Below are 27,514 nucleotides of genomic sequence, written 5' to 3'. Positions count from 1 at the left end.
CGTCTGGCTTCCTCGTAGGTGTTTCGTTGGTCGCCCGAGTGGCTGGCTGGATGGTCTGTAGTCGATCAAGTGAGCAGCATATCCTAACTCTCAAAGGAAGCACTCCCGATGCCAGAGCCCAGACTTCTCTACGGGGCAGGCTCTGTCCCAGCCCGGCCCCTGTGAGAGGAGAGGACTGGAGCTGCAGCCTGAGGAAAGTGGGTTAACGTTAGACACCCCAGCACACCTCTCCCTGTGTAGCTCATCAGCAGTTCCTGTACGCCGTCTACTGTTTGGGGACGGTTCAGACTCCTCAGAAACGGTTGGGAAAGCACGGGCAGGCGGCACGAGAGGGAAATCGATTTTGATTACTTACTAGTTGCCCCCCCGTGTCCTGGCTCCTCCCGTGGCTTACTCCACGTAGGGATCTCAAGGCCACCGCCGCCGGCCTGCCTCCACCCTTCTGTGGCTTCTGTGGCCCTATAGCAGGGCCCTTGAGACATCTTCATCTATCTGTCCCTGTCTTCCTCCACTTAGAATTGGTGGTCCTTGAGAAGGCCTGGGTACAACCTGCTAGAGAGGGAAGGGTTCTTCGGATGCCAGTCTGGTGTTGCCTCTGGTTCTTCTTCAGACTCTCAGTCCCGCAGCCTGTTGGCCAGCTCCCAGGACCCAGGGATTAAGGGAAACAGCCAGCCCAGATAGGGGAGATAGGAGAGCTGAGATGTTTATTCCACAGAAGCTGTAAGCCATGCCCCAGAAGGTCTCTAGCCCGTCTAGACCCTTGGGTTCAGCCGTGAACACTTGTTGTGGCTGTGATGTTCTCGTTCCCTGGTAGAGGGCCGAAGGGCATGTTAGAAGTCTACAGTACCAGTAGGTATTTCATCCTTGCCTCTTTTTCCAGTGCGTGCTGGTGAGTCCTTCCCACTTTCCCAGCCATGCCAGTTACGATGAATTCTGCCCAGAACCCAGCTGCTAAGTATTTGTGCTCAATTTTGTTAGAAATCCTTGCTCAGAGGCAGGCTACCTGCTTCTGTCCTGACCTAATTCTGGTAACATGGGGAGCTGAGGAAAGGAAGGCTCGGTTGTCGTGGTTGGCCCTGCAGTGGTGAGGCTGTGTCTGCTGACTCCCGGCAGCCGGGTCTGCCTGTCTCTGGGGCCGTCTGTGGCCCTGGCATGGACGGTGTGGATCAGGCCAGTTTGCAAGGCGGGCCGCAGTTTGGGATCATCCAGCTGTCAGGACCATCGCTGACTGATGCAAGACCCAGCTTGCTTTCCATCCCAGGGTCTTGTGTGTCTTCCTCCTTGGCTTGCTGTGCCTTTACCAAGCTCCTGCTTCCCTGGGGGCGGGGGATGTTTGCATCCCTGTTCGTCTTGGAAAGATGTTTTAGAATTGAGGAAAGCGGAGAACCATCAGTGTTTGGCATAGTCATTCTGGGAAGGACCGAGAAGCCTGCCCGCCCCTCCAGGATGGATTCAGCTTACCTGCTGTGGGGTGGCTCAGCTGTGTGTCTGGGGAGAGATGGCCGGGTGGGGGTGGGGGGAGTCTGTACGGTCTTCTTGGCTCTGCGCTCATAGGTATGATAAAAAACAAAAACTCCGTGGGAAGATTGGCCACCCTGAGCCCCACACACTCCACCCCTACTTCAGTGAGAACCTGGCCCCTCAGCAAAGAATCGGCCTTGAATCAGGGCCCTGGTGTGTTATTTTTACTGCCTTTTCCTACCATATTTGCATTTTTAAAAATAGCAGTGCTGAGTGGATCCCTTTCAGTCGGAGTCTGCTTCAGAAGGTAGGATGCATTTTGCAGAGTGCGGCTATTGATTAGCAGCTGATTCTCAGTGTTTGGGAGCGTGGCCCGAAGGAGATGCAGGTGTTGTGGGGGGAGGTAAAACTGGATGTCACAAGCCACTGTGGAAATGAGGTGTCAGCTCTTTGTTGACTGAAGATTACGTCATCTTGAAGATCACGTCCTATTTCTGTGGGCTCACGGTAGGAAGGTGAAGAAAGAGAGCAGGAGCATCTGTAAGCTGAGGTCCTGGTAGCTGTCTTGGAGCATTTGGACCAGACGGTGATGCACCCTTCACGCCACGGCTCTTCTTTCTCAGATTTGGAGCCACCTTTTATGTACCAGCTCATGCCCATCCAGAAACGTGTCCTAAAAATCAAGTTCTTGTGGCTGCCTTCCTGCCTGGAAGTCTTTAAGGTGGCAAAACCGTGTCCTCCAGGTGTCCGAGGATGCATCTGTTCTTTTTTGCCACCTTGGTAGCAGCTGGCTTGGGTCAGGTCCCTTGTCTCTGGTCAGTGGGGGTTTTGTGCTAAATGCTGTTATAGAGCCTAGGCCTCTGTTCTTGGCGTCTGTGTGGTATCTGGCCTGGACTAGGGTCTGGACCATCTGAGCAGAGGTCGGTCAAAGTGGGGGCTGCGTTGCTTTGATAACCTGGTGCCTGTGTGTCTGTTCAAGGGCTGAACCACAAGTGTGTCAGGGAAAACTGAGGCGAGGAGCGGTAATCAGGCAGAACTCACTTTGTTAATTATTTTAATCACCTTGTTTATGAATCTTGGTCCTCAGACTTATATGTTAAAAATATTGTTTTAAGTAAAAACAGATGTCCCTAAGTCATTGGGGTTCTATTTTGTTGTGGAAGAAAGGGAAACTTACTGGTTGGAGCAGCACTGTTTGAACCATGCTGATTATCAGACTTACCCAGGCAGTGTTAAGGAGTGCATTCCTGGCTCCACCCAGAGATTTATTCATTAGGTTTTGGATTAAAACAAAAAAAGAGTCTGGTGTGTGTGTGGGGTGTGTGTGTGGGGGTGTGTGTGGGGTGTGTGTGTGTGTGTGTGTGTGTGTGTGTTATTTAGAGGGGGGCAGAGGCAGATGGAGAGAGAATCCCAAGCAGCCTCCACACCCAGCACAGCCCGACACAGGGCTCGACCTCACAACCTCAAGATCATGACCTGAGCCAAAATCAAGAGTTGGACGCTTAACTGTCTGAACCACCCAGGCGCCCCAGAGTCTATTTTTAAAAAAGTGCTGAGGAGGGGCGCCTGGGCGGCTCAGTCGTCAAGCGTCTGCCTTCGGCTCAGGTCATGGTCCCAGGGTCCTGGGATCGAGCCCCGCATCGGGGTCCCTGCTCCGCGGGACGCCTGCTTCTCCCTCTCCCACTCCCCCTGCTTGTGTTCCCTCTCTCACTGTGTCTCTCCCTGTCAAATAAATAAATAAAATCTTAAAAAAAAAATAAAAATAAAAAGCGCTGAGGATTCTGATGAATACCTGCCTTAGAACTTTAGTCCTCCTCCTGAGAGACCTGCTGAGGCCGCCTCTCTTTCCTCATTATCTTTTGCTGTTTCAACACTGCTAAATTAAATATCTAGACTTCCTCCACACTATTTTTATGGGGCCATTTGTTGGTTTCCACCAGTTGCCCTTCAAAGACCAGCACGGTGGTGTGTGGTCAGCCCAAACACCACCTTGCAGCTGCTGATTGTAAGGCCTGGCGTCTAAAAGTGGGTGTCCTGTAGTGCAAATGAATTGTGATCTTTTGCTCTCAGGAAACGTGTCCTCCTTCAGGTCTGTGATAATATGAATTCTGACTGAGAGGTCCTTCCTACGTGGAACCTAGAGGGGCCCAGACGAGGGAAAGAAGTCTCATGCCTGACAGTACAGAAGGGGGTCGCTGGGAGACCTAGGTTCTGTGTGCTGGTGTCTCTCCCTAGTTACCCTTTCCTGACCCCGCAGGGGCACCCTGGAGCAGCATGGGGGGGGGCGGCTCTTCTGTCCAGGAGGTGGGACAGCTCTGTGACTATCCCTGCACATTTCCTGTCTGAAATGGGGAGAAGCCCTTCCCCTGAGGCGGCAGTGGGGGGTGAATGAGGTGTGTGACACGCCTAGACACGCCTTCCTCCTCCTCCTCCTCCCCCCCACCCCTCCCCCAGGCCTGAGATGACCTGCCTGCTGGACCCCCTTGGTCCAAGCAGGGCTGCTCGCCCCCGCACGCCAGAGCCTGGGTAGGACTGTCTGCCAGTGTTAGGGCGGTCCCCGCAGACCCAGCCGAGAGCACTCTGTCCTACTCTCTGATTCACGCTCCGTCGGATCTCTTCATCACTGTGGGTGGGTGTGTCCGCACTCATTAAAAGGAGGGGAGAATTTTCACCGTATGAACAAGAACACAGTTATTTGCATACTATACGATTTCCTGTGGGTTTTCTTGAAATAGCTCCCCTGGTGTACCTAAAATCCTTCAATTTATAAAAGACTTTTTAGTAATGGCATCTAAATCAAAATGCACGTTTACGTTAATTTTTGCATCTTGTTTCAGTCTTGGTAAACACCATTTCGTGTATTTGCTTTCTCCAGCTGAACTGTAAGTTCCTCGGAGGAGAAACTGTCAGGAGCCTGGTTTAGGCTGTGCCCTGGCGTGCCTGGCATGGGGCTTCCCCAGACTGGGTGGACGAGGGACATCTTTCCGTTCAGCCTGCTTACTTGGGGGTCTGTGGGGATGCACACTCCAGACAGGCCACACGTGTGGCCCCTCAGCAGTGACAGCTGTGGGCAGGTGGTGGCAGCTGGGCTCCTGGAGATGTTGCAGGGAACAAGCTCAAGCCGGAAGAGCCTGGAGCTTGTCCAGCCCAGGGCTGTCATTCCGGATGCGGCATCTCACACCCAGGGAGGTAAGAGGACGTCCTCAGTGCACGGGCTGGGGGCATGCTCTCTCGCTGTGACAGTAGGGTAGAGGGATTCTTCCGCCAGTCTCGGCGATTTTCCTGTTCCGTTCGCAAGTATTTTCAGTCCCAGCTCAGTGAAGCATCCTATCCTGACATGAATTGCTGTGGGTGAGCTTTGGGTAATTGGCATCGGAGGGGTGGGCAGTCAAGATTCTTCAGACTTAACGACCAAACTGAGAGGTAGCATCAGCCCCCAGGAGCCATTCCATCTGTGCCAGAGTTACCAGGCCATCTGGTGCCCGGGTGATGTGCAGTAAGTACCCCAGGATAGGTGTTCATTTCGTCTGCCTTGAAATGGTAACTACAGGTGTTGGAGAAACAAGCAGAGGTTGGTGTGGGTTCAGGGAGATTATGTTTCTTCTGCGCGGGGTCCCTCGTAGTTGAGTGGGCCTGGCCTGCCCCACTGGACTCAGAGACTGTCCCTTTGAGCTACTTCTCCTCCCTTGTTGCCTTTAAGATGCCAGTTAGAATAGCCAGGATTGGGGTCGTCTTTTCAGAATGCCCTCCTGGGGACAGGGCCCTCCCTCCCTCTATCCTGATATCCTCTCTGTTAAGATCCTCTGTTATGTGAAGAGAAGGTACGGTGCACACAGGTCCCCCAGAGACCAGAGACTTTGTTCCCCTGTGGATTCCGAGGCAGCAGGGCTGGGGTGGGGCCTGAGAGTCTGCATTCCAGGGAGCTCTGGGAAGATGGTGGGGCTGCCGTCAGAGGCCACCCTATGAGTGTCAGCTGTCATCGCTCCAGGGCTGTGCCTGAGGGCCACGCCGTACGCTGTGCGCGCCCCATGAGGAAGGACCAGCTAGCAAGAACTGGAGTCCCGTGGCCGGGGTCGCCTTGGGCAGCTCCCTCCCTCTGCGAGCCTCGGGCTCCTCTGTGGGGCGAGAGCGCAGGGAATGGCGGTGCCCCTCGGAGGTTGAGAGATGTGGCAGAGGGAGCCCACGTCGGCTCCTCCCTGTTCCGCGCAAGCTCAGTAAAGGTCTGTCATCGTCCCCTGAGCCGAGCTGACCCCCGGGGGTGTAAGTGGGGTGGAGGTCTGGAAGGCAGTGTTGAGGCCCTGAGCCCTCTCTGCGCCTGGGCAGTCGGCCTGCCGCCTGCTTACTCCCAGGGGTGCCGGGCAGCGCAGGACAGCAGCCTGGCCACGGGAGCCGCTCGCAGTCGTGTTTACTGTCTGGTCTTCTGCCTTCTGGTCGTACTTCCTGAGCAGGGAGGTTTCCTCCTAAAGCTTCCCATTTGTACCCTCCCTTCCAATCCAGGAGGCCCCGGGCTGTTTTTGTCTTTTTGAAAGGTCGACAAGCCTGGGGCCAAGACGAGGGGACAGTGCGGGGGTTCTTTCTCCATGCCGCCTCTGGCCGCCGAATGCAAGAACCACCCCCCCAAACACCAGGGCATCTGCGGAGACCCAGCTCTGCCGCCCAGGCTCCCGCTGACCTGCCGTCAGCCGCAGCTCCGCAGTCCTGCCCCCTCACTTAGCGGCCGTTGGACGCCGTCCCCTTGCTCTGTCCCCTGGGGCAGGCTGTGCCTCCAGGCCATTCCAGCAAGCCGGGAGGCTGCAGCTGCATTTTCCGGGCAATGGTGCAGTCATGCTGCGTTGCCCAGCCCCAACTGCAGCTTCTGGTCTGGGGTGTGTGATCAGAGAGGGGGTCCCCCTGGGGGCGGAGAGTACAGAGGCCTGGAAATTTTCATCTGAAGCCGAGGACGTGGTGGACCTCCCTTGCCCTTAGTTCCTGTGCAGCCTGGCCCTTCCCGCCCTCCCCCACCTACCATCCAGGGGCAGGAACTTTTGTCTCCCCACCCAGCTAAGCAGTACACGTACTTGTGTATAAATGTTTTCACCTATTTTCATTTTGCCCCCCATCTAAATGTATGTTCTTTAAATACAAGGCACATTCCTACAGATTTTTATTCTTGTCTCGTTCTGAATCCGTAGGAAACACTAAAAAATTATGAAATTAATTGACCTGAGTCTACGGTTTTAGCAGAACTTCTGATGAATGGTTTCTGTAGCACATGATTGACAGAATTTTCTAGTTAGGGGCATTGAGCTTTGTCTTCTCTTCCATACTGCCCAGCCAGTTCCAGCTGTCCTCTCTCCTCCCCAGGCATGTGAGGCCCTCTGGCCATTTGTGTTTTGCTGGTAAAACCTTCTGTCCTCAGGTGGGCAGCTTGCTGATTGTTGTCAGAAGTTGTCAGGGGCTAGCCGCATGACGGTCAACTGCTCTGAGAAGGTCCTTACCCCGGCATACGCTAGAATCCCTGACCAGTCATATCCCCTGACCAGTCATATCCCCAGACCTAGTGTGAACTGGGAACTCGGACTTAGAAAGAAGTCAGAAGAGGAGCCTAGCTTCACCCACAGTGCCACTTCCTGCCCCCTCCAGTTTTCCTGTTCTGAAAGCCACTACACTGACGTCTTTAAGTGATGCCGGAAAGAGTTCAAGGTGCCCCACCCCCACGGTGTCTATATGTGAACATATAGATCCTGGATTTTTTGTTTATTTGCTTATTTTTGGCTCCAGACCAACTTCTGATGAGAAGAGAAGTCTCTTTCCCCTTGATGTAACTGGCTGGAACCCTAGCCAGAGAGAGAACCAGCAGAGCCGGGCATGGGGACTGGGCAGATAGGTAGGTAGGGTGGGCGCTCTCAGACTTTTTGAAAGTGACCTGCCGTAGAATAGACATTTTACATCGTGACCAAGGACACGTGTGCATTATATATCGCAGCTGGAAAGGTTTTCTCTGAACGGTACCTAGCCTTACTATGTGTCATGCGTATAGATACTTTCCTTTTTTCCCCCCCTAGTGCTGGCCGTGACCCCCTAAATTGATTCCATAACCCACTAATGGGTCACAGCCCACAGTTTGAAAAACACTGCTCTAGGGAGCATCCCATTCTGGGATTTCCAAAGCTTATTCCAGTCTGGCATAAGTGGCTTCTCTGCCCACCCAGGTGCATTTGCACTGGAGGGGAAAGGGTTAAGGTCTCTGTACCAGGTCCGTGTAAATTCTTTAAAGACGGTGTGCACTCCTTATATTTGTATGTTCTTCGCTAGCCCTGAATCTACAGGAAGCACAGGAAAAACTAATTGACCTCAATTCTAGGTCTCAGCAAAGTTCCTATGGAATGGTTTTCTCTGTTCTCACCCCCGCCAAAACGGAGTCAGGCTGAGGGGCTTCTCAGCTGAAGGAGCATCTGTATGTGCGCTCACAAGCACCCCCCCCCCCCACCTCCCCGCCTTCTGCTGATGGGCTTCTCCTCCTTGTGCGGTGCGGTGCTCGCGGCGGACCGGACCCACGGGCAGCGTGGTCAGGCCCTCAAGCTCAGGGATGGACGGCATCAGAAGTGTCTGTGATCTCAGCTGAAGGGGCGGGGGTCTGGTTAGGAGGCCCTGGGGTCCCCAACACAAGTGGAAGGCCAGTTGACCCGTTTTCACCTTTCTCTAGTATGCCGCCGTATGGCGGGCAGGAGGGATGGTGTTTTGCAGGTTGTTCTACCCCTTGGGAAATAGTAAGCCTTTAGAAATTTCCAGTGCTGGTCTGACCTCATATTCCTTTCAGGACTCTGTTCTTTGAGTCCTGGCCTAGGTAAACAGCCTCCTTCCTACGTGTGTCTGCTGGGCCACTTACCCCTCTCCCCGCCTTCCCCTCCCCAGGCAAAGCAGCAAGGCAGCTTGTTTTTCTTTTCCAAAGAAAGATTCTGGTTTCCTTGCTGAGCACCGTGAGGCTTCTGAGAGGTCTCCCCGAGGCCTCAGGCCCGGCTCAGTCCAGCGAAGTTTAGTAAAACCTCACTCTGAATACAGACCCAAATCGGGACCACTGTAGGCTGTCCCCAGTTTTCCATTTGCTTACCAGGGGCACAGTGTGGGGCTGGCCATCAGCTGGTCCTTGTAAGCTGAGACTTTATGAAGCCCTCCTGGGTGCTTGGCACGATGCTGAGCCTTTTGAGTTTGAAGCTGTTCCCAGTTGTAAGTTGAAGGTCTGGTATTGAGAACATCACTAACTCCCAGGAAAGACCAGCTTGGTTTTCCTCCAGTGGGACTGAAGGAGAATACTCACATCTCCTCTGTTTGGCCTTCTCCGGAGTCCGACAGGAGAGGACAGTGGTCGGGTGTGTGGATTCTGGCCTTGACACAAAGGCTTAGGCACCTTTAAGCTCCTCCTTGCCTTTTGTTGGGGACTTCCTGCCACTTCCCCCCTCACACTGGGAGCCCAGTGCTGGTGCCACCGACCAGGAATTAAGCCACCTTTTCTCCCTACTCCTCTTTACAGCAGGTTCTCCACCCAACAGCCAGAGGATCCTTTCAACATTATTGTCATGCCTGCTCTCTGCTCTGAGCCCTGCAGGGGCTTCCATCTCCATGAGGATGGAACCTCAAGTCCTTCCTGCGGTTCTTTCTCTAAAGCCTGAGTGAACCAGCCTCATCTCCCACTGCTCTCCTTGCTGGTCTTCGAACACACGGGGCGCACGGGTCTTTATGGCGGCCCTCTCTCTGCTTGGAAAGCGCACTCCCCTATTATACTTTGATCTCTGGGCAGATGTCACCTTGGAGTGGCCTTTCCTGACCAGCTATTTAAAATAACTCACTCGTGCTTCCTCCCATTCCGTCTCTCACCCCTGCCCTTGCACTGCCTTGTTTTCCTGAATGGCACTTAGCACCACCTGACGCGCTCGCGTGTTTGTGCGCAGGCGTGTGTTTGTGCGTGTGTGTGCGTGTGTGTTTGCGTGCGTGTTTTTGTGTCTGCGCGTGTTTACACGTGCGTGTGTCTGCGCGCATGTGCATCTCCTCCACTGCGCTAGAATGTAAGCTTCGTGAGAGCCGCCGGCACTGTGTCCCCAGCGCCTGGCAGTGGGAGGTGCTCAGTCATCGTTGCTCGGATGAGTCACCTCCTCCAGAGCAGTGCCAGTGTCCCTGCCCCGGAGGGCAGCGGTGGTGTCAGATGCTTGTTTCCAGAGCAGGCAGGGGCCCCGCAAAGGATGCCCCACAGTCACGTCCCAGGATTGTCGGAGGTAACGCATGCCCCTTTAAAAGCCAGCCATAGTTCCTTCTCACTGAGGGACACGTTAACGTTTTGGTATGGTATCTTGTTTTTTCCTGCTCAGAAGCCTCTGACAGCCACACTGTCCCTCAAGAATTGGTGATAGTCACCACCGCGTTCTAGAGCCAGTAATGACAGTTGAAATCTGCCCGTCCCCACCTCAGATCCCACCCTGGAAACTGTTTTGTTTTGTTTTGTTTTTTCACTGCAGTCAGGGTGCACCTAACAGAAAAACATGGCTTTGTGTGGGGACTAGGTGAGCTCCCGAATCCCGCGTTTTCATAGAGCGGGCACAGCGCCCCCTCGTGCTGGCTCCGGCCCCTGCCGTCTGGGTGCCTGACCTCTTCCGTCCCAGAAATGAACAGAGCGTGGAGTGCCTAAGAATCACTGTCTTTTACAACGTGTGGACCCGCCAGGAATATGTTTTACCCTGCTCTTATCTCTGCAGCTCCGGGGAGGGATGAGCTTGTTATATAGTTAAGAGAATGGCCTCTGGAGCCAGACTGCCTGAGTTCCAGTCAAGGTCCACCTGTGTGGAGCTGTGTGACCGTGAACAAGTTTCTTGTCTTCTCTCCGTGTCAGTTCACCTGTCTGTAAGATGGGGACGGCAGTAATAGTATGCTTCATAGCACTGTGGCTAAAACACCCAAAGTGCCGAGAAAACTGCTTGACACATAATAAGCACCAGTTGCTGTAGCTAGAGGACACCCGAGCTCCCGAGCCCCCGGGAGCACAGCGGTGCCCTCCAGAGGGGGGATATGGGGAGCCTTCGTGAGGCAGGTAGCACATGATGGGAACGGGGAGAGGAAGGGGGCGTTTGGAAGGAACTGTGCAGTGGAGAGGCACACAGATGGGAGAGGGCTGGCTTGTGTGGACGGAAGTAGTGCCCCGTGTGCGTGGGACATAGGGATTTGGGCAGGAAAGTGGTGAAAGATAAGGGAGAGCCTTGCAAGTTGTTCAGAGCCCTTCTAGACACTCTCTTCTCATTTTCTGAAATTCCCGAGGGAGGGCAATACAGTCAGAGGAGTGGCCACCACACCCCTTTCTTCTCCTTGTTGCTTAACTCTGCTCCACTCCCAGCATTGTCAGGGTTTTGGAGAAATGTCTCTCCTTGTCGTGGAAGGTTGTTAGAAGAGCCTGAAGACCAAACCTCATGGTGGAGTGGACTCTGGCAAAAGGCCAGGCACAGGTCCAGAGAGCCACGTCCAGAGGAGTGTTTGCCAACCAGGCCCCTCTCCTGAGAACACTGAACTGCTACCCTGCTTCTGGCCTTCCGGTGATGCCAGCCTTCGCTAGTGCGTCGTTCCTGCTTCGGCCTCACAGCGGGAGCCTCAGTTTCCCCTGTGCACTCAGGAGCGTGTCCCACGGCCAGGGTGCCGCGAGTCTGGGCAGTGTGCCATCGATTCCGGATCCGTGCCTGTGCCACTCCTGTGCGGCTCTGTCAGGGACCGACACAGACCCCGGGTGGGGACACCATCTGCAGACTCAACTGGGGGCTTTTCTCAGGGATCCCTGAGCAGGCAAGGCAGCCTGTGCCTGAGACCTCAGCTCACACCAAGGATGGCGTCCCCCCTGCCCCGCACAGCACGGTCCCTTCCCATTGGGTTTCCTGGCACTGCAACTTTGGTTTCTATGGCAGCTTGGAAAGACCTGCAGTTGTGGCTTTCTGAAGTCTAAACTGAGAGCAGAGGTTTGAGATAGGGTGGGACAGCACTGAAAATACCGTGTCCCAGACCAGAGCTTTGGGCACAGAGGTCATGGGATAGGAAGTTCTTTGAGTTAGAAAAGTGCCACCATCATCCCAGCAGGCCCTTAGCAGAGCTCCCTGTGGGTCCTCCCAGACTCCTGGGATCTCTGAGCAGAGCAAAGAAGAGCCTGAACTCAGAGGGTCTCCAGCCTGTGGCCTGGGGGACAGTGGAGTCAGGTGGAGTGATCACATCTGGCATTTGCTGAGCACTAACCGTGTTCCAGGCGCCCTGGGATCATCTTTGCTCTCATTGCCTTCTTAATCCCCTCACCCACTGCAAGATGGCTGTTCCCACCCCGTTTTGTACATGTGGATGTAAGCGATTTGCCTGAGGTTTCAGAGCTGACATGTCTAAGTGTCTGGCTCAAGGACCCCTGAGTTTAACACCTGGGCTCATTCTTGTCTGGATCACGTAGGATTTTCCACGTAGGAAAATCTCTATTGCTTGTCATTGGTGGAGCCCATTGCTTCCCCCTTTACTTGTTGGGTTTTTTTTAAGGTTTTATTTATTTAAGTCACCTCTGCACCCAGCATGGGCCTTGAACTCAGGACCCAAGATCAAGAGTCACATGCTCTTGACTGAGCCCACCAGGCGCCCCTCCCCTTTAGTTTTTTGTAAGTCATATCCTCCTGATAGCAGGGTTGTCTTAGCCATCATTGCCACAATTTCAGGGACCTTGAGTCAGTGTCTTCCTTTTTAGTGTCTCCGTTCTCTTTTCATGGTGGCCACCTTTCCATGGCCCTCATGGTGGCCACCTTTCCATGGCCCAGGCCTTGGAGTGGGGGCAGTGATCTTGAGGAATCTTAGGTTGGCTTTTGAGAGAACAGCTCTCGCATCCCTGTGGTTTGGGATGGTGGGGGTGCCCGTCCAGAGGAGGTGGGCAGTCACAGAGCCTCACCCGGTACTGCGGCCCCCGGTTTACGGAGCCAGCAAGGAAGACACGCTGGCCTGGTGGAGAACCATCTTCCGCCTGGGCCGTTGGAGGGGGCCCCGGTGCCTGGCAGAGGGAGGGGACAGCTCTCGAGAGGCCCGGCTGTCCTCAGAGGCCGCTGCTGCAGGGGGTTTGCGGAGGGATGGGTCAGGTGCTCGCCGTGCGTTTGGCTGGGCTCCAGAGCCGGCCATCCTGAGAGTCAGCGCCCGCCCGCAGTCCTCTGCGGCGCAGCAGATAAGGAGCAGCCTGCGGCTGGCCAGAAAGGGTAGCCCAGATTAGAAGGTCGCGTCGGGTGATAGCGGGCCTCAGGGTGACCTGCACAGCCCCGTGGCACGCTCCTCCTCCGGCCCTCTACTCCGCGCTCAGCAGCAGGGGCCGGGCAGGCCCTTGGAGAAAGTAGAAAAAGGATTTCACTCCTAGCAAAGTGCTTTGCTGTGTGAGGGGCTACTGACCCCTTAATTTAACTGCGGCCTTCTGCGATCTGCCGCTTAGCCGCACTTCTCCATACGGTCGCAGTTGAAGGTAACTTTGGAGGGGGAGGAGGTGCCTGCAGTTCGGCCTCTCAGTCTGGGCGCAGTCAGAGCTGCGTGTGGCGCTTGCCGAAGCCGCACTTGGGGTTTGTGCGTTCAGCTCTATGCATGTTACCACTTGGGTAAGAAGTTGGGAGAAAAATGCGGCTTATATTGACGTCAGAGGCCATTGTGTCACACTGTGTTCTCTTTCTCAGCTGAAACTAGAGGACCGCTCCGTGGTGCCCCGGGACGTGGTCCGGCACATGCGATCCACCGTGAGTCTTGGTGCGGGGGTGGCCTGGGGGTTGTCGGGGCCGGGTCTCCCTGGCGGCTGGGGCTGTGCGCCTGCTCGGGCCTGGATGCCGTCTCCTCCCCAGGACAGTCAGTGTGGCACCGTGATCGACGTCAGCATCGACTGCGCCGTCAAGCTCATCGGCACCAACTGCATCATCTACCCCGTCAACAGCAAGGACCTCCAGCACATCTGGGTGAGCAGCCCCGCCTGCCCGCCCTCCTCGGGCATCCCCGGCTCTCCGGTGGCCTCTGGCCGCACACCGCTGCTGCACCTTCCCAGCTCGCGGGCAGGGCCCCGTGCCAGGTCCGCTGTGTGTACCCGAGTGGCGCCTCTTGCGAGGAGGCCATCGGGACAGGAGGTCGGGACACATCCCTGTGCCTCCAGCGTAGTTGGCTGGTATGGTTTTCATTACCTCGTTTCTTTTCTTCTCTAACGCTCTCATTTTAAAAACAAATTTCTTCCTTAATTTCTTTTTTAAGTGATTTCAAACTTGGGAAAAGCTGTGAGTTCCTGTGCTCCCTGCGTCATCAGGCTCCTTGGCTGTGAGCCTCTCCCTCCATTTGCCCCATCACCTTCCTCCTCCCTTCCCCACATTTCCTTCTCGCTCCCTGCTCTTCTCTCTGAAACCTTGGGAAGCGGGCTACAGATAGATGGCCCCGTGGCCCTGTGGACTTCGTGCAAACAGGAGCGCTCCGCCCCCAGTTTAGGAAGTCAGCACTGGTGTACTGCTGTCCCGTCCACAGACCCCGTTCAGCTGTCCCAGCAATATCCTTTCTCCCCCTCTGATCCAGGATTCCATTCAGGAACACACTTTGCATTTAGTTGTCAGCTCTTTGATTCCTCATCTGGAACTGCTCCCCAGTCTTGCTTTGTCGTCCACACCCTGGTACATTCCACTGGCTGTCCCTGAACGTGGAGCTCTGTGATGTCGCCTCCTGACCAGACTCGCACCTGCATCCTCAGCAGGACCGCCCAGCGACACCCTGAGCTCTTCCTGGCCCCGCATGCCCGGTGGCCACGCCGGGAGGGGGTGGGTGTTCACTCTGATCCTTATCGTGTTGGTGTCGGCCACACCTCCCCACGAAGTCACCTCTCAGGCCTTTGCAAGTGATTCTGCTTTGTGAGGAGGTGCTCCGGGATTGCGCCAGTAACCTGTCACTTGTGAAACCCTGATCCGCTGGCCCTGGCCTCTGTTAGCCGCCCCCCCTCCCCCCCCCGCCCCGCCCCGGCAGCCAGCGCTCTGACAGTCCGTGAGGGGGGCTGTTCGAAGCTGGTGTTCCTCCTCATTTTTAGGAATCGGCATTCTGTGGAAAAGCTGCTCCTTCAGCCTCATTTATGTATTTATTCATTTGTTTTTTACATCCGTGTGGACTCAGATTCCTGTATTGTCCAATCAGTTGTAATCCATGAATACCATTATTTGTTTTGTTGCTTAAATTATCCCAGATTTGGCCAGTAAGAGCCCCTTCGAGCTTATATCTTTGTCCTTATGACATACCCCCATCTTTTTTTTTTCTTTTCTCTTTTTTTCCTTTTTAAGCGCTTTCTTACTTTCTACCTTTCCTGATCCAGCCCTGGAATCAGTTGTCCAAAGAGCCTTGGTTCCTTTCAGAGGAGAATGGTATTTTAAAAGCCAAGATCTGGATGTATGCTAGGTGTGCTCATTGCTACTAGGGCCTTTCAGGACAACACCGGGAAGTGCGTGCGTGTACACACATGTGGGCACATCTGCGTTTGTCAGTACTTTTCTACATACAGAGGAGAATATGTGAGTTCGTCTCCTTCCCCCTTTCTGTATCAGTGAGTACCTTCCCCAACAGTGAGGAACTTGGTTCTTGATATCCTCAGTTTATTAATTACCGCTTTACTCATTTGTCCATTAACCACCATCCACCTGCCACCTCCACAGCCCACTCCCACCCAAGGGTCCTGTGTCCTTGGAGGCCCTGAGGCCTCCACACGACTCTCTGGTTGCCGCGAGGCAGTCCCCCGCTGCCGCCGCCTCCACCCTGGGAAGGAGAGCTGGGCTGCAGCACAGAGCTCTCCAGGGGGAAGCCAGTTCTTTAGGCCGGTGGCCGACTGGCCCAGGCAGTAAGCCGTCTGGATCCCGCCTCCTGTGTCTCGGGGGGCAGAGAGGAATGGGTGCACTGCACACCGGTGTCGCCTGCCATCTCTCACACCCCGGTTCCCTCGGTCTGCAGCCCTTCATGTATGGGGACTACATTGCCTATGACTGCTGGCTGGGGAAGGTCTACGACTTAAAGAACCAGATCATCCTGAAGCTGTCCAACGGTGCCAGGTACACAGCTCACTGTGCGGGGCCGCGCTGGGCAGGGGCCGCCCGGGGAGGAGGGGCCAACGGTGTTTTCTCCCGGGGCCTGGATGACACGTGCTGCGGGCACGCCAGGCCTGACGCTGGGCTGGTCTCCTGTCGCCCTGGCCTCATTTAGAGTTATCTGTTAGGGCCTAATGCTTTATTTTAGACACTTTTTAATGGTAGTGAGCACTCCCTAATGGTTAGGGTCTTGTTTGTTTTGAGGGAGTTACTTGTATGAATTTGGAGGCTGAGCTGTGGGTGGGGGATGAATCACACCATTTTAGGGCCTGCCAGCATATCGATGCCTCTGGATAACTCCTTCTGATACTGGTCAGCACCACAGTGTGTCCAGTGGCCATGTCCCCCCCGAGACTCTGTCATTGTGCCCAGTGAACCGAACCCCTGCTCACTCTTGCAGGTGCTCCATGAACACAGAAGACGGCGCCAAGCTCTACGATGTCTGCCCCCATGTCAGCGACTCTGTACGTGTGCCCCACCCAGGCAGGCTTCTTGGGGGGCAGGCTTGGGGGGACAGGGTTCATGTTCCTTTGCCCCCTGGGCTGCACAGGAAGGAGGACTGCTTAGCAAAGAGCTTGGAGCTAGCCCAGGCTAAGCCAGCGCTGCTTGTAGGCAGAGTGGTTTCCTACAAAAGGGTAGGTACACACCAGAAGGTCTAAAAGTCTGGGTGTGGGCAGAAGGTATTGGAACTTTTCTTTGCATTTTGTTAATTTGATCTCATCCTTTAAAAAATACCCATTCTTTGGTATTAGAGTCTGTACACTGTTGTTACACTGTCGTATTTTAGAACAGTCATGTATGACCATAATTTATAAATAAGTGTGGGGTGGAGGTTACATGATCAAACAGGTTTGGGGACTACTGCCCTCTAGACGCCTCGAAGTGTCACCCTTGACCAACAACATTGACGTGACCTGAGAGCGTGTTAGAATGAGGCAAATGTCATTCTCAGAAGCTCTCTGGGTGATTCATATGCACTTCAGGTTTGAGAGGTGCTGCTCTGGAGCCCTAGGGTCTGTTTCAGCTTGGGGGGGTGGGGGAGCGTGCAGGGGGGAGGTGAGGGAGGGGTGGGTGCAGAGAGCACTGGCCCTCACGGAGGCGCCACTCACAAGGACTTGTCCTCTGGCCCCAAACCCTGCAGGGTCTCTTCTTTGATGACTCCTATGGCTTCTACCCGGGCCAGGTGCTCATTGGCCCCGCCAAGATCTTCTCTAGCGTCCAGTGGCTGTCAGGGGTCAAGCCTGTGCTCAGCACCAAGAGCAAATTCCGAGTGGTGGTGGAAGAGGTAGGGGCCGGGGTGGGGCTGCGTCCTCAGCCTCCATGCCTGGAGCTGAGCTTCTGCCACTCCTGCGTTGTCTGCTCCGAGGGCTAAGCCCTGCTCCTTAGCCCTGTTGATCTGAAAGGGCTCTAAATAAAGGGAAACCAGGGTGTGGTCATGCGGTGACTGCTAGGCAGATGACCCCCAGCCTGACCAACTCAGACGGAGCAAGGTGGGATGGTGGCGAGTGGCAGATCGGCTGGGCCCTGACGTGGTGGTAGTCCCTGGGGTGAGGCTGTAGTTGTTACAAGCGGGGCCTCCTCTGGGGGTGTCATGCTTGGGGCTCTGCTGTGATGACCCGCTTCCTGCTCTGGAGGTCAGGTGGGCTCTGGGCAGCTGCTTAACTAAGAGCGGTTAAGCTGCTGACTCAGGCCCTGTCCCACCCACCATCCCCAGGTGCAGGTTGTGGAGCTGAAAGTCACATGGATTACCAAGAGTTTCTGTCCAGGGGGCACGGACAGCGTCAGCCCCCCGCCCTCTGTCATTACCCAGGAAAACCTAGGCAGGTGAGTGGCTCCGGCGCGCCCATTCTAGCAACCCCAGCAGCATGCCCTGAGCGAGTCTCTGGGCCAGAGTCAGCGATGCGGGGGGTGGGGGGTGGGGGGGCGCTGAGACCATCCTTGGCCCAGTCCCCACTTCTCTCCCTCCCAGGGTGAAGCGTCTCGGATGCTTTGACCATGCTCAGCGGCAGCTTGGGGAGCGCTGTCTGTATGTCTTCCCAGCCAAGGTAGAGCCGGCCAAGATTGCCTGTGAATGTCCAGAAAAACACTGCGCCCAGGGGGAGGGCTCTATGGCCAAGAAGGTATGTCCTTGGGGTTGGGATCGGTGGGCATTTGAGGAACTGGCCTTGAGCTATTTCCACAGCCAGGAAGGACAGTCTGTGCTTTAGGCCTTGGGGGGCAGCCCTGATCCCCCTTGCAGGCCACCTAGGTGTGTATAGCTGCCCCTCCCCCCAAGCTCCCTGGGTGTTCCACATGCCCAGGGTGGGGCCATGGTGGCCGTGCAGCCCCACAGCCGCTGTCCTCCTTGCTCTGCCCGCACAGGTGAAGCGCCTGTTGAAGAAGCAGGTTGTGAGGATCATGTCCTGCTCCCCGGACACCCAGTGCTCCAGAGACCATTCCATGGAGGACCCAGGAAAGAAAGGAGGGGCCAAAGCCAAGAGTGAAACAGGGTCCGTCAGCCCTGAGGAGACACCTGATGGGTCCACCAGCCCAGTGGAAATGCAGGACGAGGGCTCAGAGGAGGCCCAGGACGCGGGTGAGCAGCTGCCCCCCTTCCTGCTGAAGGAAGGTGGAGACGACAGGCTGCACTCAGCAGAGCAGGACGCAGATGACGAGGCTGCTGATGACACGGATGACACCAGCTCAGTGACCTCCTCTGCCAGCTCCACAACGTCCTCCCAGAGTGGCAGCGGCACAAGTAGAAAAAAGAGCATCCCCTTGTCTATCAAGAACTTAAAGCGAAAACACAAGCGGAAGAAGAATAAAATCACTCGTGACTTTAAGCCAGGGGACAGGTAAACCCAGAGGGCGCCCTCTCCCTCCTGGCTGAGTGTCCAGCCTGAGGCTGTCCCTTTGGCGCCTGCACACAACACACACACACACACACTCACTCTCACACACACACACAGTCTGCAAGCCCTCTGCAGGCTCAGGGATGTCCAGCCGAGATGATGTAGGTGCCCGGGGTTGGCCTGGGTGGAAAGGAGAGATCTGAGAGTGGGGTGGTGGGTGGCATGGGGGCACTAGCCCCGAGTCTGGCCTCTGGGACCACATTCACTGAGCTCTCCCCAATGAGACCTTTCTCAGAGGAGGTCGCAGGGCATGGGAGGTGCAGGTGAGCACGTATGGATCTGTTTGTCTTCCTTCCCACCTGTTTTGCGCGGCCTGGCTGGCTGGTTGCTCCGCACCTGCAGGGTGGCCGTGGAGGTGGTGACCACCATGACCTCGGCAGATGTCATGTGGCAGGACGGCTCCGTGGAGTGCAACATTCGCTCCAACGACCTCTTTCCCGTGCACCACCTGGACAACAACGAATTCTGCCCCGGAGACTTCGTGGTGGACAAGCGAGGTAGTGCCGGCTCCGGAAGGCCGCCCGGCTCAGGGCCTGGGCGGGGCTTAGAAAGGATGGGCCAGAGGTCTTAGGGGCAGGGAGGAGACTCCCCCTTGAAAGATGACTCGCTTTTTCAAGGCCTGGGGCAGCCTCTCCCGGCCTCCCTCAGCCTAGCCGGAGAGCGTCGGGGTTCTGTGCCCTGCTGTGGTTGAGATGTCGGGGGGGTTGCAGGCGGCACCACCACGGTTCCTTAGACGTTCCCTCCTCTGGTTCCCCAGTCCAGAGCTGTCCGGACCCCGCTGTCTACGGCGTGGTGCAGTCTGGGGACCACGTGGGCCGAACCTGCATGGTGAAGTGGTTCAAGCTGCGGCCAAGTGGGGATGACGTGGAGGTGAGTGTGTGTGGCCCCCTGCTTCTTCGGGGTGGGCTGGCTGTAAGGCCCCGGGGCTCATGACAGCCCATCCTATTCTCCAGCTGATCGGAGAAGAGGAAGATGTGAGCGTCTATGACATTGCTGACCACCCTGACTTCCGGTTCCGCACAACCGACATCGTCATCCGCATTGGCAATACTGAGGATGGAGCTCCTCACAAGGAGGATGAGGTATGCCTCCCCACCAGTTCAGGGGCCGGGGGGCGGGGGGGTCTCCCTGCTCCCCGCCCCCCCCCCCACTCTGCATCCCATCAGCGTCTGCAGTCCCTGGAGGTGCCACCAGGTGGCCCCAGGAGACCAGACCTGCAAGTCTCCACAGCCGCCTCAAGTGCCTCCCCAGGGATTTGCCTGCGGGTCAGGATCAAACTTCATATAGCTGCTCCCTGAGCCCTGGTGGCTCCATTTAGCCCAGCTCCTCGTCCTGAGTGCTGTAGGGGCACAGGAGAGGCTTGGGGAGGTGGCGTCTGAGCTGGGCCTTGGTGAGGATGGGAGCATGGCGTGGGGTCAAGCAGAAGAAGAGTAGGAACAAAAGCCCCAGGGCAGGAACCCCATCCTGAGAGTGTCAGGAAGTCCGGCGGGAGCAGAACGCTAGGATAGGAAGGGAGTTAGTAGGGGCTTGTGTCCTTGACTGCCCGTGTTGGAACCAGAGGGTCCCACACTTGAGCTGCTCACCACGTGTGGCCTCTGGCTGGCACCCACGTCCCTTCCCTTCTCACGGCCTCGCCCTTGCCACCCATTGCCGGAGCTCCCCTTTGGAAGCGTTCTGGCCCTCGCCTCAGAGCGCGCTCCCTTGACCCTGTCCGTTTGCCCCGCAGCCATCAGTCGGCCAGGTGGCCCGTGTGGACGTCAGCAGCAAGGTGGAGGTGGTGTGGGCTGACAACTCAAAGACCATCATTCTGCCCCAGGTGAGCCCCTGCTCAGACCCAGACCAGTTGGCTCGCAACTGTGGCAGCTGGGCTGGGAGCCGTGGCCTGTCTCCCACCCCTGCTCAAGGACTAGGAGGACAGGCTCTCAGATCTTCCTGGTGAGGGTCTCTTCTTTTGGGTGTTTGGGCCTCAGGGAGAGCCTGAGAGGAAGGGGGTATTACATGCCATGCCCTGGGGGTGGGGGGGTGAGCGGGAGGCAGGAGCGCAGAGGGGCGGCGCGGAGCTGGCCGGCAGTCTTGCCCCACCTGGGAGGCCCCCCGGCTTGCCAGATGTGTGCAGGCTGTCGCAAGCCTTCCGGGTTTGCTGCATTCCCGTCTCACTGTGCTAAGAAACGCAGGTTACTTCCTCTAGGAACATTTCTAGGAAAACTTCCCCAGATCAGGAAGAGAAAGGAAAAGAGCTGGCCCCAGTCCCAGTCCCAGCTAAGCTGTTCTCGGTACCGTTTCTTTGCCCCCTTGTTTGAGCTGATCCTTACTCCCAGCTCCCCTGTCCTGGCCCCACGGGGTGGGGGAGGGAGTGGCCCACCCCTTCGTCCGGGCGGCCATTCCAGGAACACGGGAACAGGATGTGACACGGGCCAGCTCTGCCAAACCTCCCCCTCCTGTTGCACGTTCTCAGCTACCAGTGCGGCCCCACAGAGGTGGCTGCCCTGAATCCCTGCGGTGGGGTTGGATTTGCCACCAAGGGCCAACAGTAGCCAGTGCACACAGGGGCAGAGGAGGCCAGAACAGCCCTGGGCCGCTGGCTGGGGCTGGCGGGTGTGGGGCAGGCAGAGGCGCCTCCCAGAGACCCAGGGACCACCTCGCAGGAGAGGCCCAACTGCAGAGTCCAGAGCAGGAGGGGGGGAAGGGTGGAGGGGGCCCGCTGAGGCCTCAGCACCCCCGTCACCATCCGCTCTGAGGGTCGGGGTCCACCCCGCAGCCCAGCAGAGCCTCTCTCAACTGCCTGTGCCCATCTGCCCCCAGCACTTGTACAACATTGAGTCTGAGATTGAGGAGTCAGACTATGACTCGGTGGAAGGCAGCACCAGCGGGGCATCCTCGGATGAGTGGGAAGACGACAGTGACAGCTGGGAGACCGACAACGGGCTGGTGGAGGATGAGCACCCCAAGATCGAGGAGCCCCCCATCCCACCTGCTGAGCAGCCGGCAGCCCCAGAGGAAGACAAGGGGGTGGTGATCAGCGAAGAGGCTGCCACGGCCGCCATTCAGGGGGCTGTGGCCATGGCTGCCCCCGTGGCTGGGCTGATGGAGAAGGCTGGCAAGGACGGGCCCCCAAAGAGCTTCCGCGAGTTGAAAGAGGCCATCAAGATCCTGGAGAGCCTCAAGAACATGACCGTGGAGCAGCTTCTGACGGGCTCCCCCACCTCCCCCACAGTGGAGCCTGAGAAACCCACTCGGGAGAAGAAGTTTCTAGATGACATTAAGAAACTGCAGGAAAATCTCAAGAAGACCCTGGACAATGTGGCCATTGCAGAGGAGGAGAAGATGGAGGCCATGCCGGACACAGAGCGAAGGGAGGACAAGCCCGAGGGACAGTCGCCGGTGAAGGCCGAGTGGCCCAGCGAGACCCCGGTACTCTGTCAGCAGTGCGGCGGCAAGCCTGGAGTCACCTTCACCAGTGCTAAGGGCGAGGTCTTCTCAGTGCTGGAGTTTGCGCCCTGTGAGTTCACCTTGTGGGGCCGGTCCCCTCCCAGCACCCAGCTGCTGCCTGAGGGGAGGAAACCATTTCCCCAGTGTGGCCCCTGGTGCGAATGCCAGGCTAGTGGGTGCGAGGCATGTGGGGTTACTCACCTGTCCGGGGAGCACACCAGCAGCTGTTCCCTCCGGGCCCACGCTCCCCAGGGGCGGCAGCTGTCTTTCCAGATAGAGCTCTCGGGTCTTGCCATTAGGGGTTGACCCTTCTTTTTTCCCCTTCTAGCAAATCACTCTTTTAAGAAAATTGAGTTCCAGCCCCCAGAAGCCAAGAAGTTCTTCAGCACAGTGCGGAAGGAGATGGCGCTGCTGGCTACCTCGCTGCCCGACGGCATCATGGTCAAGACTTTCGAGGATAGAATGGCAAGTAGCCGGGCGTGGGCTTGGTGCGGGCAGGTGTGGCCGTGCTCGTGTGGGTGCTTGGTGCCCCGGAGCGGCTGGCTTTGGGCTCCTGGAGCCCCAGGACTGAGCAGCACCTGAGAGGCCACCCCTACTGCTTACAGGACAGGAGACAGGCTCAGTCGGGGGAGGGGGGAGAGTCCCACACGCGTGTCTAGACCACACGGGGCGTTCTCTTCCCCCTCTTCTTAAAAGTACACAAGTTGTTACCTGAGTGCTGTTCTTTTGAAACGTTAGAGCATTACTGAAAACGCTGAAGTTGCCTTTGACCAGTCCTCAGCCAGCCTCTAGGCGTCATGACTTGAGGAGTTTTGTGGGTCTCCCTACAGAAGACCTTTTTTTATATTTTCACGTTCTCCTGCATCACCAGAAACATTATTTTGTGTGACTCGTCTTACGTGAACAGCCCATCATTGTACATGTCACCTGTAGTTTGCTTTTTTTTGCTCAGTGGGGTCATTTTTGAGACCTGTTGATGTTGGTGCCTCGTGATCTAGTTCATTCTCTTTCGGCTGCGGACTAGTACCCCCCACGTGGCCTAGTCCCGCTGCATTCTCCACTCCTCTCCCTGCGGCCCGGGCCCAGGGTTGAGTCATGCCGCCGGCAGTGGTGTGAGCCGTTCTCGTTCCAGGCACAGGCGAGCCTGGTCCATCTGTCACCTCATGAGCCCACACCTCCACCCGGCCCCTGATGGGAGCCGCGCATGTGCGAGACACTGACCCTGAGTCTGACCCGGGCCCCAGCTGTAGCCCAGCCCTGGTCAGAGGGGCCACAGAACGGGAGAGAGGCGCTGCTTGGCCCTGCGTGTGGCAGGCCGGAAGCCACGGGGTGGGGCAGCTTGGGGTTCTTTTTTCTTTGTTTCTTCCTTTATTTTAATTATTTATTTACTTATTTTTAAGATTTTATTTACTTACTTGACAGAGAGAGACAGTGAGAGAGGGAACACAAGCAGGGGGAGCGGGAGAGGGAGAAGCAGGCTTTCCGCCGAGCAGGGAGCCCGATGCGGGGCTCGATCCCGGGACCCTGGGATCATGACCTGTGCCGAAGGCAGACGCTCAACGGCTGAGCCACCCGGGTGCCCCTCTTTATTTTATTTATTTAAATTCAATTAGTAGAGGGGCGCCTGGGTGGCTCAGTTGGTTAAGCGACTGCCTTCGGCTCAGGTCATGATCCTGGAGTCCCAGGATCGAGTCCCGCATCGGGCTCCCTGCTCGGCAGGGAGTCTGCTTCTGCCTCTGACCCTCCCCTCTCTCATGCTTTCTCTCTGTCAAATAAATAAATAAAATCTTTAAAAAAAAAAATAAAAAATAAATTCAATTAGTAGAGTGTAGTATTCGTTTCAGAGGCAGAGGTCAGGGATTCATCAGTTGTATGTAACACCCAGTGCTCATCCATCACGTGCCCTCCGTAGTGCCCCTCATCCAGTTACCCCCTCCACCCCCCTGCTCGGGGTTCTTAGGGACACTTGCTTTTTCTTGAGTTTTAATAAAACTTGAAAATTCCAGGGCGCCTGGGTGGCTCAGATGGTTAAACGTCTGCCTTCGGCTCAGGTCGTGATCTCAGGGTCCTGGGATCGAGTCCCACATCGGGCTCCCTGCTCCTTGGGAGCCTGCTTCTCCCTCTGCCTTTCTCTCTCGCTCTGTCTCTCATGAATAAATAAATAAAATCTTTAAAAAAAAAAAAAAAACTTGAAAATTCCAGCCTGTCGCAGCTCTGCTGAGAGAAGGGAATGGCATTTTTCCCAAGTCTCACTCGGAGGGACAAGGAAGTAGTGCGTTTTCTTGAGGCCCGCAGGGTGGCACCAGTAAAAACATGCATAAGAGGACTCCGTCCTTCCAGTCGGCCCTCTGCCCTCGCTGCTTTCCCATCACGCAACGTCACATGCGTGGCTCTTAGCGGTTGACGCCACCCCCACGCCCGATACGCAGATTTCTAACAGCTGTGGGGAGTCTCCCTGGTGACTTAATGACCTGAGTTTCTTTGGTGGTTTGCCACATTTCCACCGGAGTTCCAGGTCCCCTTGTCCCTCTGCTTCCCTAAAAGAAAGTATAGCCTTGCCACCCTGGAGTGTTCTTTCATCTTCTACTTCTAAGTAATGACTTAAAAACAATGAAAAACACCTGGTAAAATAAAAACAAGTTTAGATAATTCCGTTTATACCAGGAGTTAAAAGATGCCTTGTAGGCCCACACAGAGATATTTGTGTTTAGCTTCTCTATAGCTGGTGGTGTCTGGAGTCCCTGGGTGCTGTTCTCTCCTCCCCCGCGCCCCCCGGATCCACACACAAGCCCCCGCCAACCTCAGCCTTCCCTCCCTATAGGACCTCTTCTCGGCCCTAATCAAGGGCCCCACTCGCACCCCCTACGAGGATGGCCTCTACTTGTTTGACATCCAGCTCCCCAACATCTACCCAGCCGTGCCCCCCCACTTTTGCTACCTCTCCCAGTGCAGTGGCCGCCTGAACCCCAACCTGTATGACAATGGGAAGGTGTGTGTCAGCCTCCTGGGCACCTGGATTGGGAAGGTGAGTATAGTGCCGACCAGCCCGGGTGGAAGGACAGCTGGTCGGGGCGGGTGTCTGGGGCAGAGGTGATCGTGCTGGGTGTGTGTGTTTCAGGGGACGGAGAGGTGGACGAGCAAATCCAGCCTTCTCCAGGTGCTCATCTCCATCCAAGGTACGGTGGGCAGGGTGAGGGGGTGGTGGGGATGGCTGCTGGAGGGTACGGTGACGCTGGCCTTTCCGTTCTCTACCTCCCGCCTATAGCTCTGGCTGTCCTCGGGGGGTCCTCAGCCCGGCCCTAATGGGCTCCCCCCCCCACCCCCGCCCCCACAGGTCTAATCCTGGTGAATGAACCGTACTACAACGAAGCGGGCTTCGACAGTGACCGGGGCCTGCAGGAGGGGTACGAGAACAGTCGTTGCTACAATGAAATGGCGCTCATCCGTGTGGTGCAGTCCATGACCCAGCTGGTGCGGCGGCCCCCCGAGGTCTTCGAGCAGGAGATCCGGCAGCACTTCCGTACTGGTGGCTGGCGGCTGGTGAACCGCATCGAGTCCTGGCTGGAAACCCACGCCCTGCTGGAGAGGGCCCAGGCGCTGCCCAACGGGATCCCCAGGGACAGCAGCTCCCCGGAGCCGCCGGCCGTGGCCGAGCTCTCCGACTACGGCCGAGAAGAACCTGAGGACGGAGGGCTGGCCCCTGGAGAGGCCTCCCAGGGCTCAGACTCGGAGGGCGGCGCCCAGGGCCTGGCCTCGGCTAGCAGGGACCGCACAGACCAGACTTCGGAGGCAGCGCCTGACGCCCCGGTGCCACCCAGCGTCAAACCAAAGAAGCGGAGAAAGAGCTACCGGAGCTTCTTGCCCGAGAAGAGCGGCTACCCTGACATCGGCTTCCCTCTCTTCCCACTTTCTAAGGGTTTCATCAAGAGCATCCGGGGTGTCCTGACGCAGTTCCGGGCCGCTCTGCTAGAGGCGGGCATGCCCGAGAGCACAGAGGACAAGTAGCCGCCCGCCCTCGAGGAAGCAACGTCCTGTGGGGGGAGGCCAGCTGCTGCCCGCTCACTCCCTCCCCTGGAATCGCCCGTCTTCCCGTTTTCTCCTTTGTCCCCAATGCAAAAGCCCCTCATTGCCCTCTCCCCAAGGTGAGTTTGATGCTGAAGTGCAAGAAGTTTCTTGAGATGCTGCCGTTTCTTTCCCGAAGCAGTCTTTCAGCAGGCCGGTCCCCTGTGGCAAAGAGAATCTGAAACCTGTTGCTGATTTTCCACTTGTCACCCAGGCAGAGTGTCCTGGCACCTGCTCCCTTGCCGTCCCCATCTCGGGTCGGAGGTGGGTCTTCCTGGGGCCTGACACGAGGGCTCTCTTTGGGCCCAGCAGCAGGACGAGTGGATGTGCCTTGCATGAAGTGTGGGTTGCTCCAGCAGTTCCCCCAGTCCCTGTCAACCTCCCCAGTGCCCCTGTAGCTTCCCCGGTCCCAGGCCCTCCTGCTGCCACCGCCACCACCCCTCCCCTGTTCCCCCCCAGCTGCTGTCACCGACTCCTGGCTCTGCTCTGGACCATTTACCACAGGATAACCCTCAGGCCTGTTGAACTTGCTCTCTAAGAGAGGTTGGGACCAGGCTGGGTCCAGGGGGACACCCAGGAGAGGTGGCGGCCCTCACATGTGACACGGAATGAGGACCGGGGAGCTGCTGGAAAAACGGCGGTAGGTGCCTTGCTCTGGCGCTCCGGCCTCCCCCCGCTGGCCTGGGCCCGCCGCCGCCGCAGCTCCGCTCCCGCTCGGCTCCGGGCTCGGCTCCCGGCTCGGCTCCCGGCTCCGCCCCAGCCACGCCCCAGGGCCCCGGGCGGCCGGGCAGCGGCGGGGACAAGGCCAGGGCCAGGGCCTCTCTCGCACACTCTGCCCCTCCCACCATCAAATGCTAACGCCGGGAGGTGGCCTGTCGCTCACTGAACACGGAAGGAGCCAGCCGCACTCGCCCTCCCGTCGCTGACAAACTCTGCAGGCTCGACCCGGGGGGAGAGAGGGGGCTCACAGGGGTTCTCCTCCCTCTCAGAGACAGGCCCAGAGGTTTACAAGTTTTCTAAGCTTTTGATAATGTGAAGCTCCAGGTTAAGAGGATGCTGTTGAGCACATTGCAGCTATGTAATTTTTGGTGTATGTATGTAATATTTAAGGTTGGAAGAAAATAAATCTCAAAAGCAAAGATATTAACTCTTATTAGAAAAAAAGACAAAAAAAAAAAAAAAGAAGCCAAAGCATGATGCGTCTTGTCCGCCTTAAGCTGGCTCCACCCCTGGGCTGTGCCGTGGCCCCGGCAGGCGGCGGCCGCGGGGAAGGACGGAGCCGCGCCTCGGGCCGCGGCAGCTGGAGCCCTGAGTCGGTATCTTGTTGGAGAAACATCCAGAGTGACTGGTGGGGCTGTGCGCTGTTCATGTGGAGATGTGAATGCCTACTGCTTAAGATCTCTGTATAAAGTGCTGTGTGATTAAACTTTTTTTTTACTTGCATTTTTTTTGTTTGGCTCATTACAATGTACAAAACAGACTAGATGGCACCATTAAACCTGCCTCTGCCATTCATCTGGGCTCTGTCGCCTTTCTTCCCCTCCGGGGCACCTCACACGTCCCTCCCCAGGG

General features: G+C 56.7%; 1 protein-coding gene across 2 annotated transcripts in view; it reads left to right on the top strand.

Moving 5' to 3' along the window:
* UBE2O (ubiquitin conjugating enzyme E2 O) overlaps positions 1-27,385 on the top strand; it is a 56,929-nt gene extending 29,544 nt beyond the window's left edge. Inside the window, exons 2-18 of one of the 2 annotated variants that reach the window (XM_036088743.2) lie at positions 13,146-13,205; positions 13,308-13,418; positions 15,427-15,524; positions 15,961-16,024; positions 16,702-16,845; positions 17,275-17,384; positions 17,530-17,605; positions 17,922-18,394; positions 18,794-18,948; positions 19,209-19,321; positions 19,405-19,533; positions 20,178-20,267; positions 21,254-21,950; positions 22,209-22,345; positions 24,702-24,905; positions 24,999-25,056; positions 25,215-27,385. In XM_036088743.2, the coding sequence (XP_035944636.1) occupies positions 13,146-13,205; positions 13,308-13,418; positions 15,427-15,524; positions 15,961-16,024; positions 16,702-16,845; positions 17,275-17,384; positions 17,530-17,605; positions 17,922-18,394; positions 18,794-18,948; positions 19,209-19,321; positions 19,405-19,533; positions 20,178-20,267; positions 21,254-21,950; positions 22,209-22,345; positions 24,702-24,905; positions 24,999-25,056; positions 25,215-25,885 (3,390 nt within the window). In that variant the 3' untranslated portion in view covers positions 25,886-27,385. Of the gene's footprint in view, positions 1-13,145; positions 13,206-13,307; positions 13,419-15,426; positions 15,525-15,960; positions 16,025-16,701; positions 16,846-17,274; positions 17,385-17,529; positions 17,681-17,921; positions 18,395-18,793; positions 18,949-19,208; positions 19,322-19,404; positions 19,534-20,177; positions 20,268-21,253; positions 21,951-22,208; positions 22,346-24,701; positions 24,906-24,998; positions 25,057-25,214 lie in introns of both variants that reach the window. The other variant, XM_036088742.2, reaches the window with a different exon arrangement.
* The last annotated feature ends 129 nt before the right edge of the window (positions 27,386-27,514 follow it).

Source organism: Halichoerus grypus, chromosome 2 (assembly GCF_964656455.1).
Source record: "Halichoerus grypus chromosome 2, mHalGry1.hap1.1, whole genome shotgun sequence".
Taxonomy (NCBI): domain Eukaryota; kingdom Metazoa; phylum Chordata; class Mammalia; order Carnivora; family Phocidae; genus Halichoerus; species Halichoerus grypus.
The sequence above is the reverse complement of the archived record's forward strand: the minus strand, read 5'-3'. Positions and strand labels throughout refer to the sequence as shown.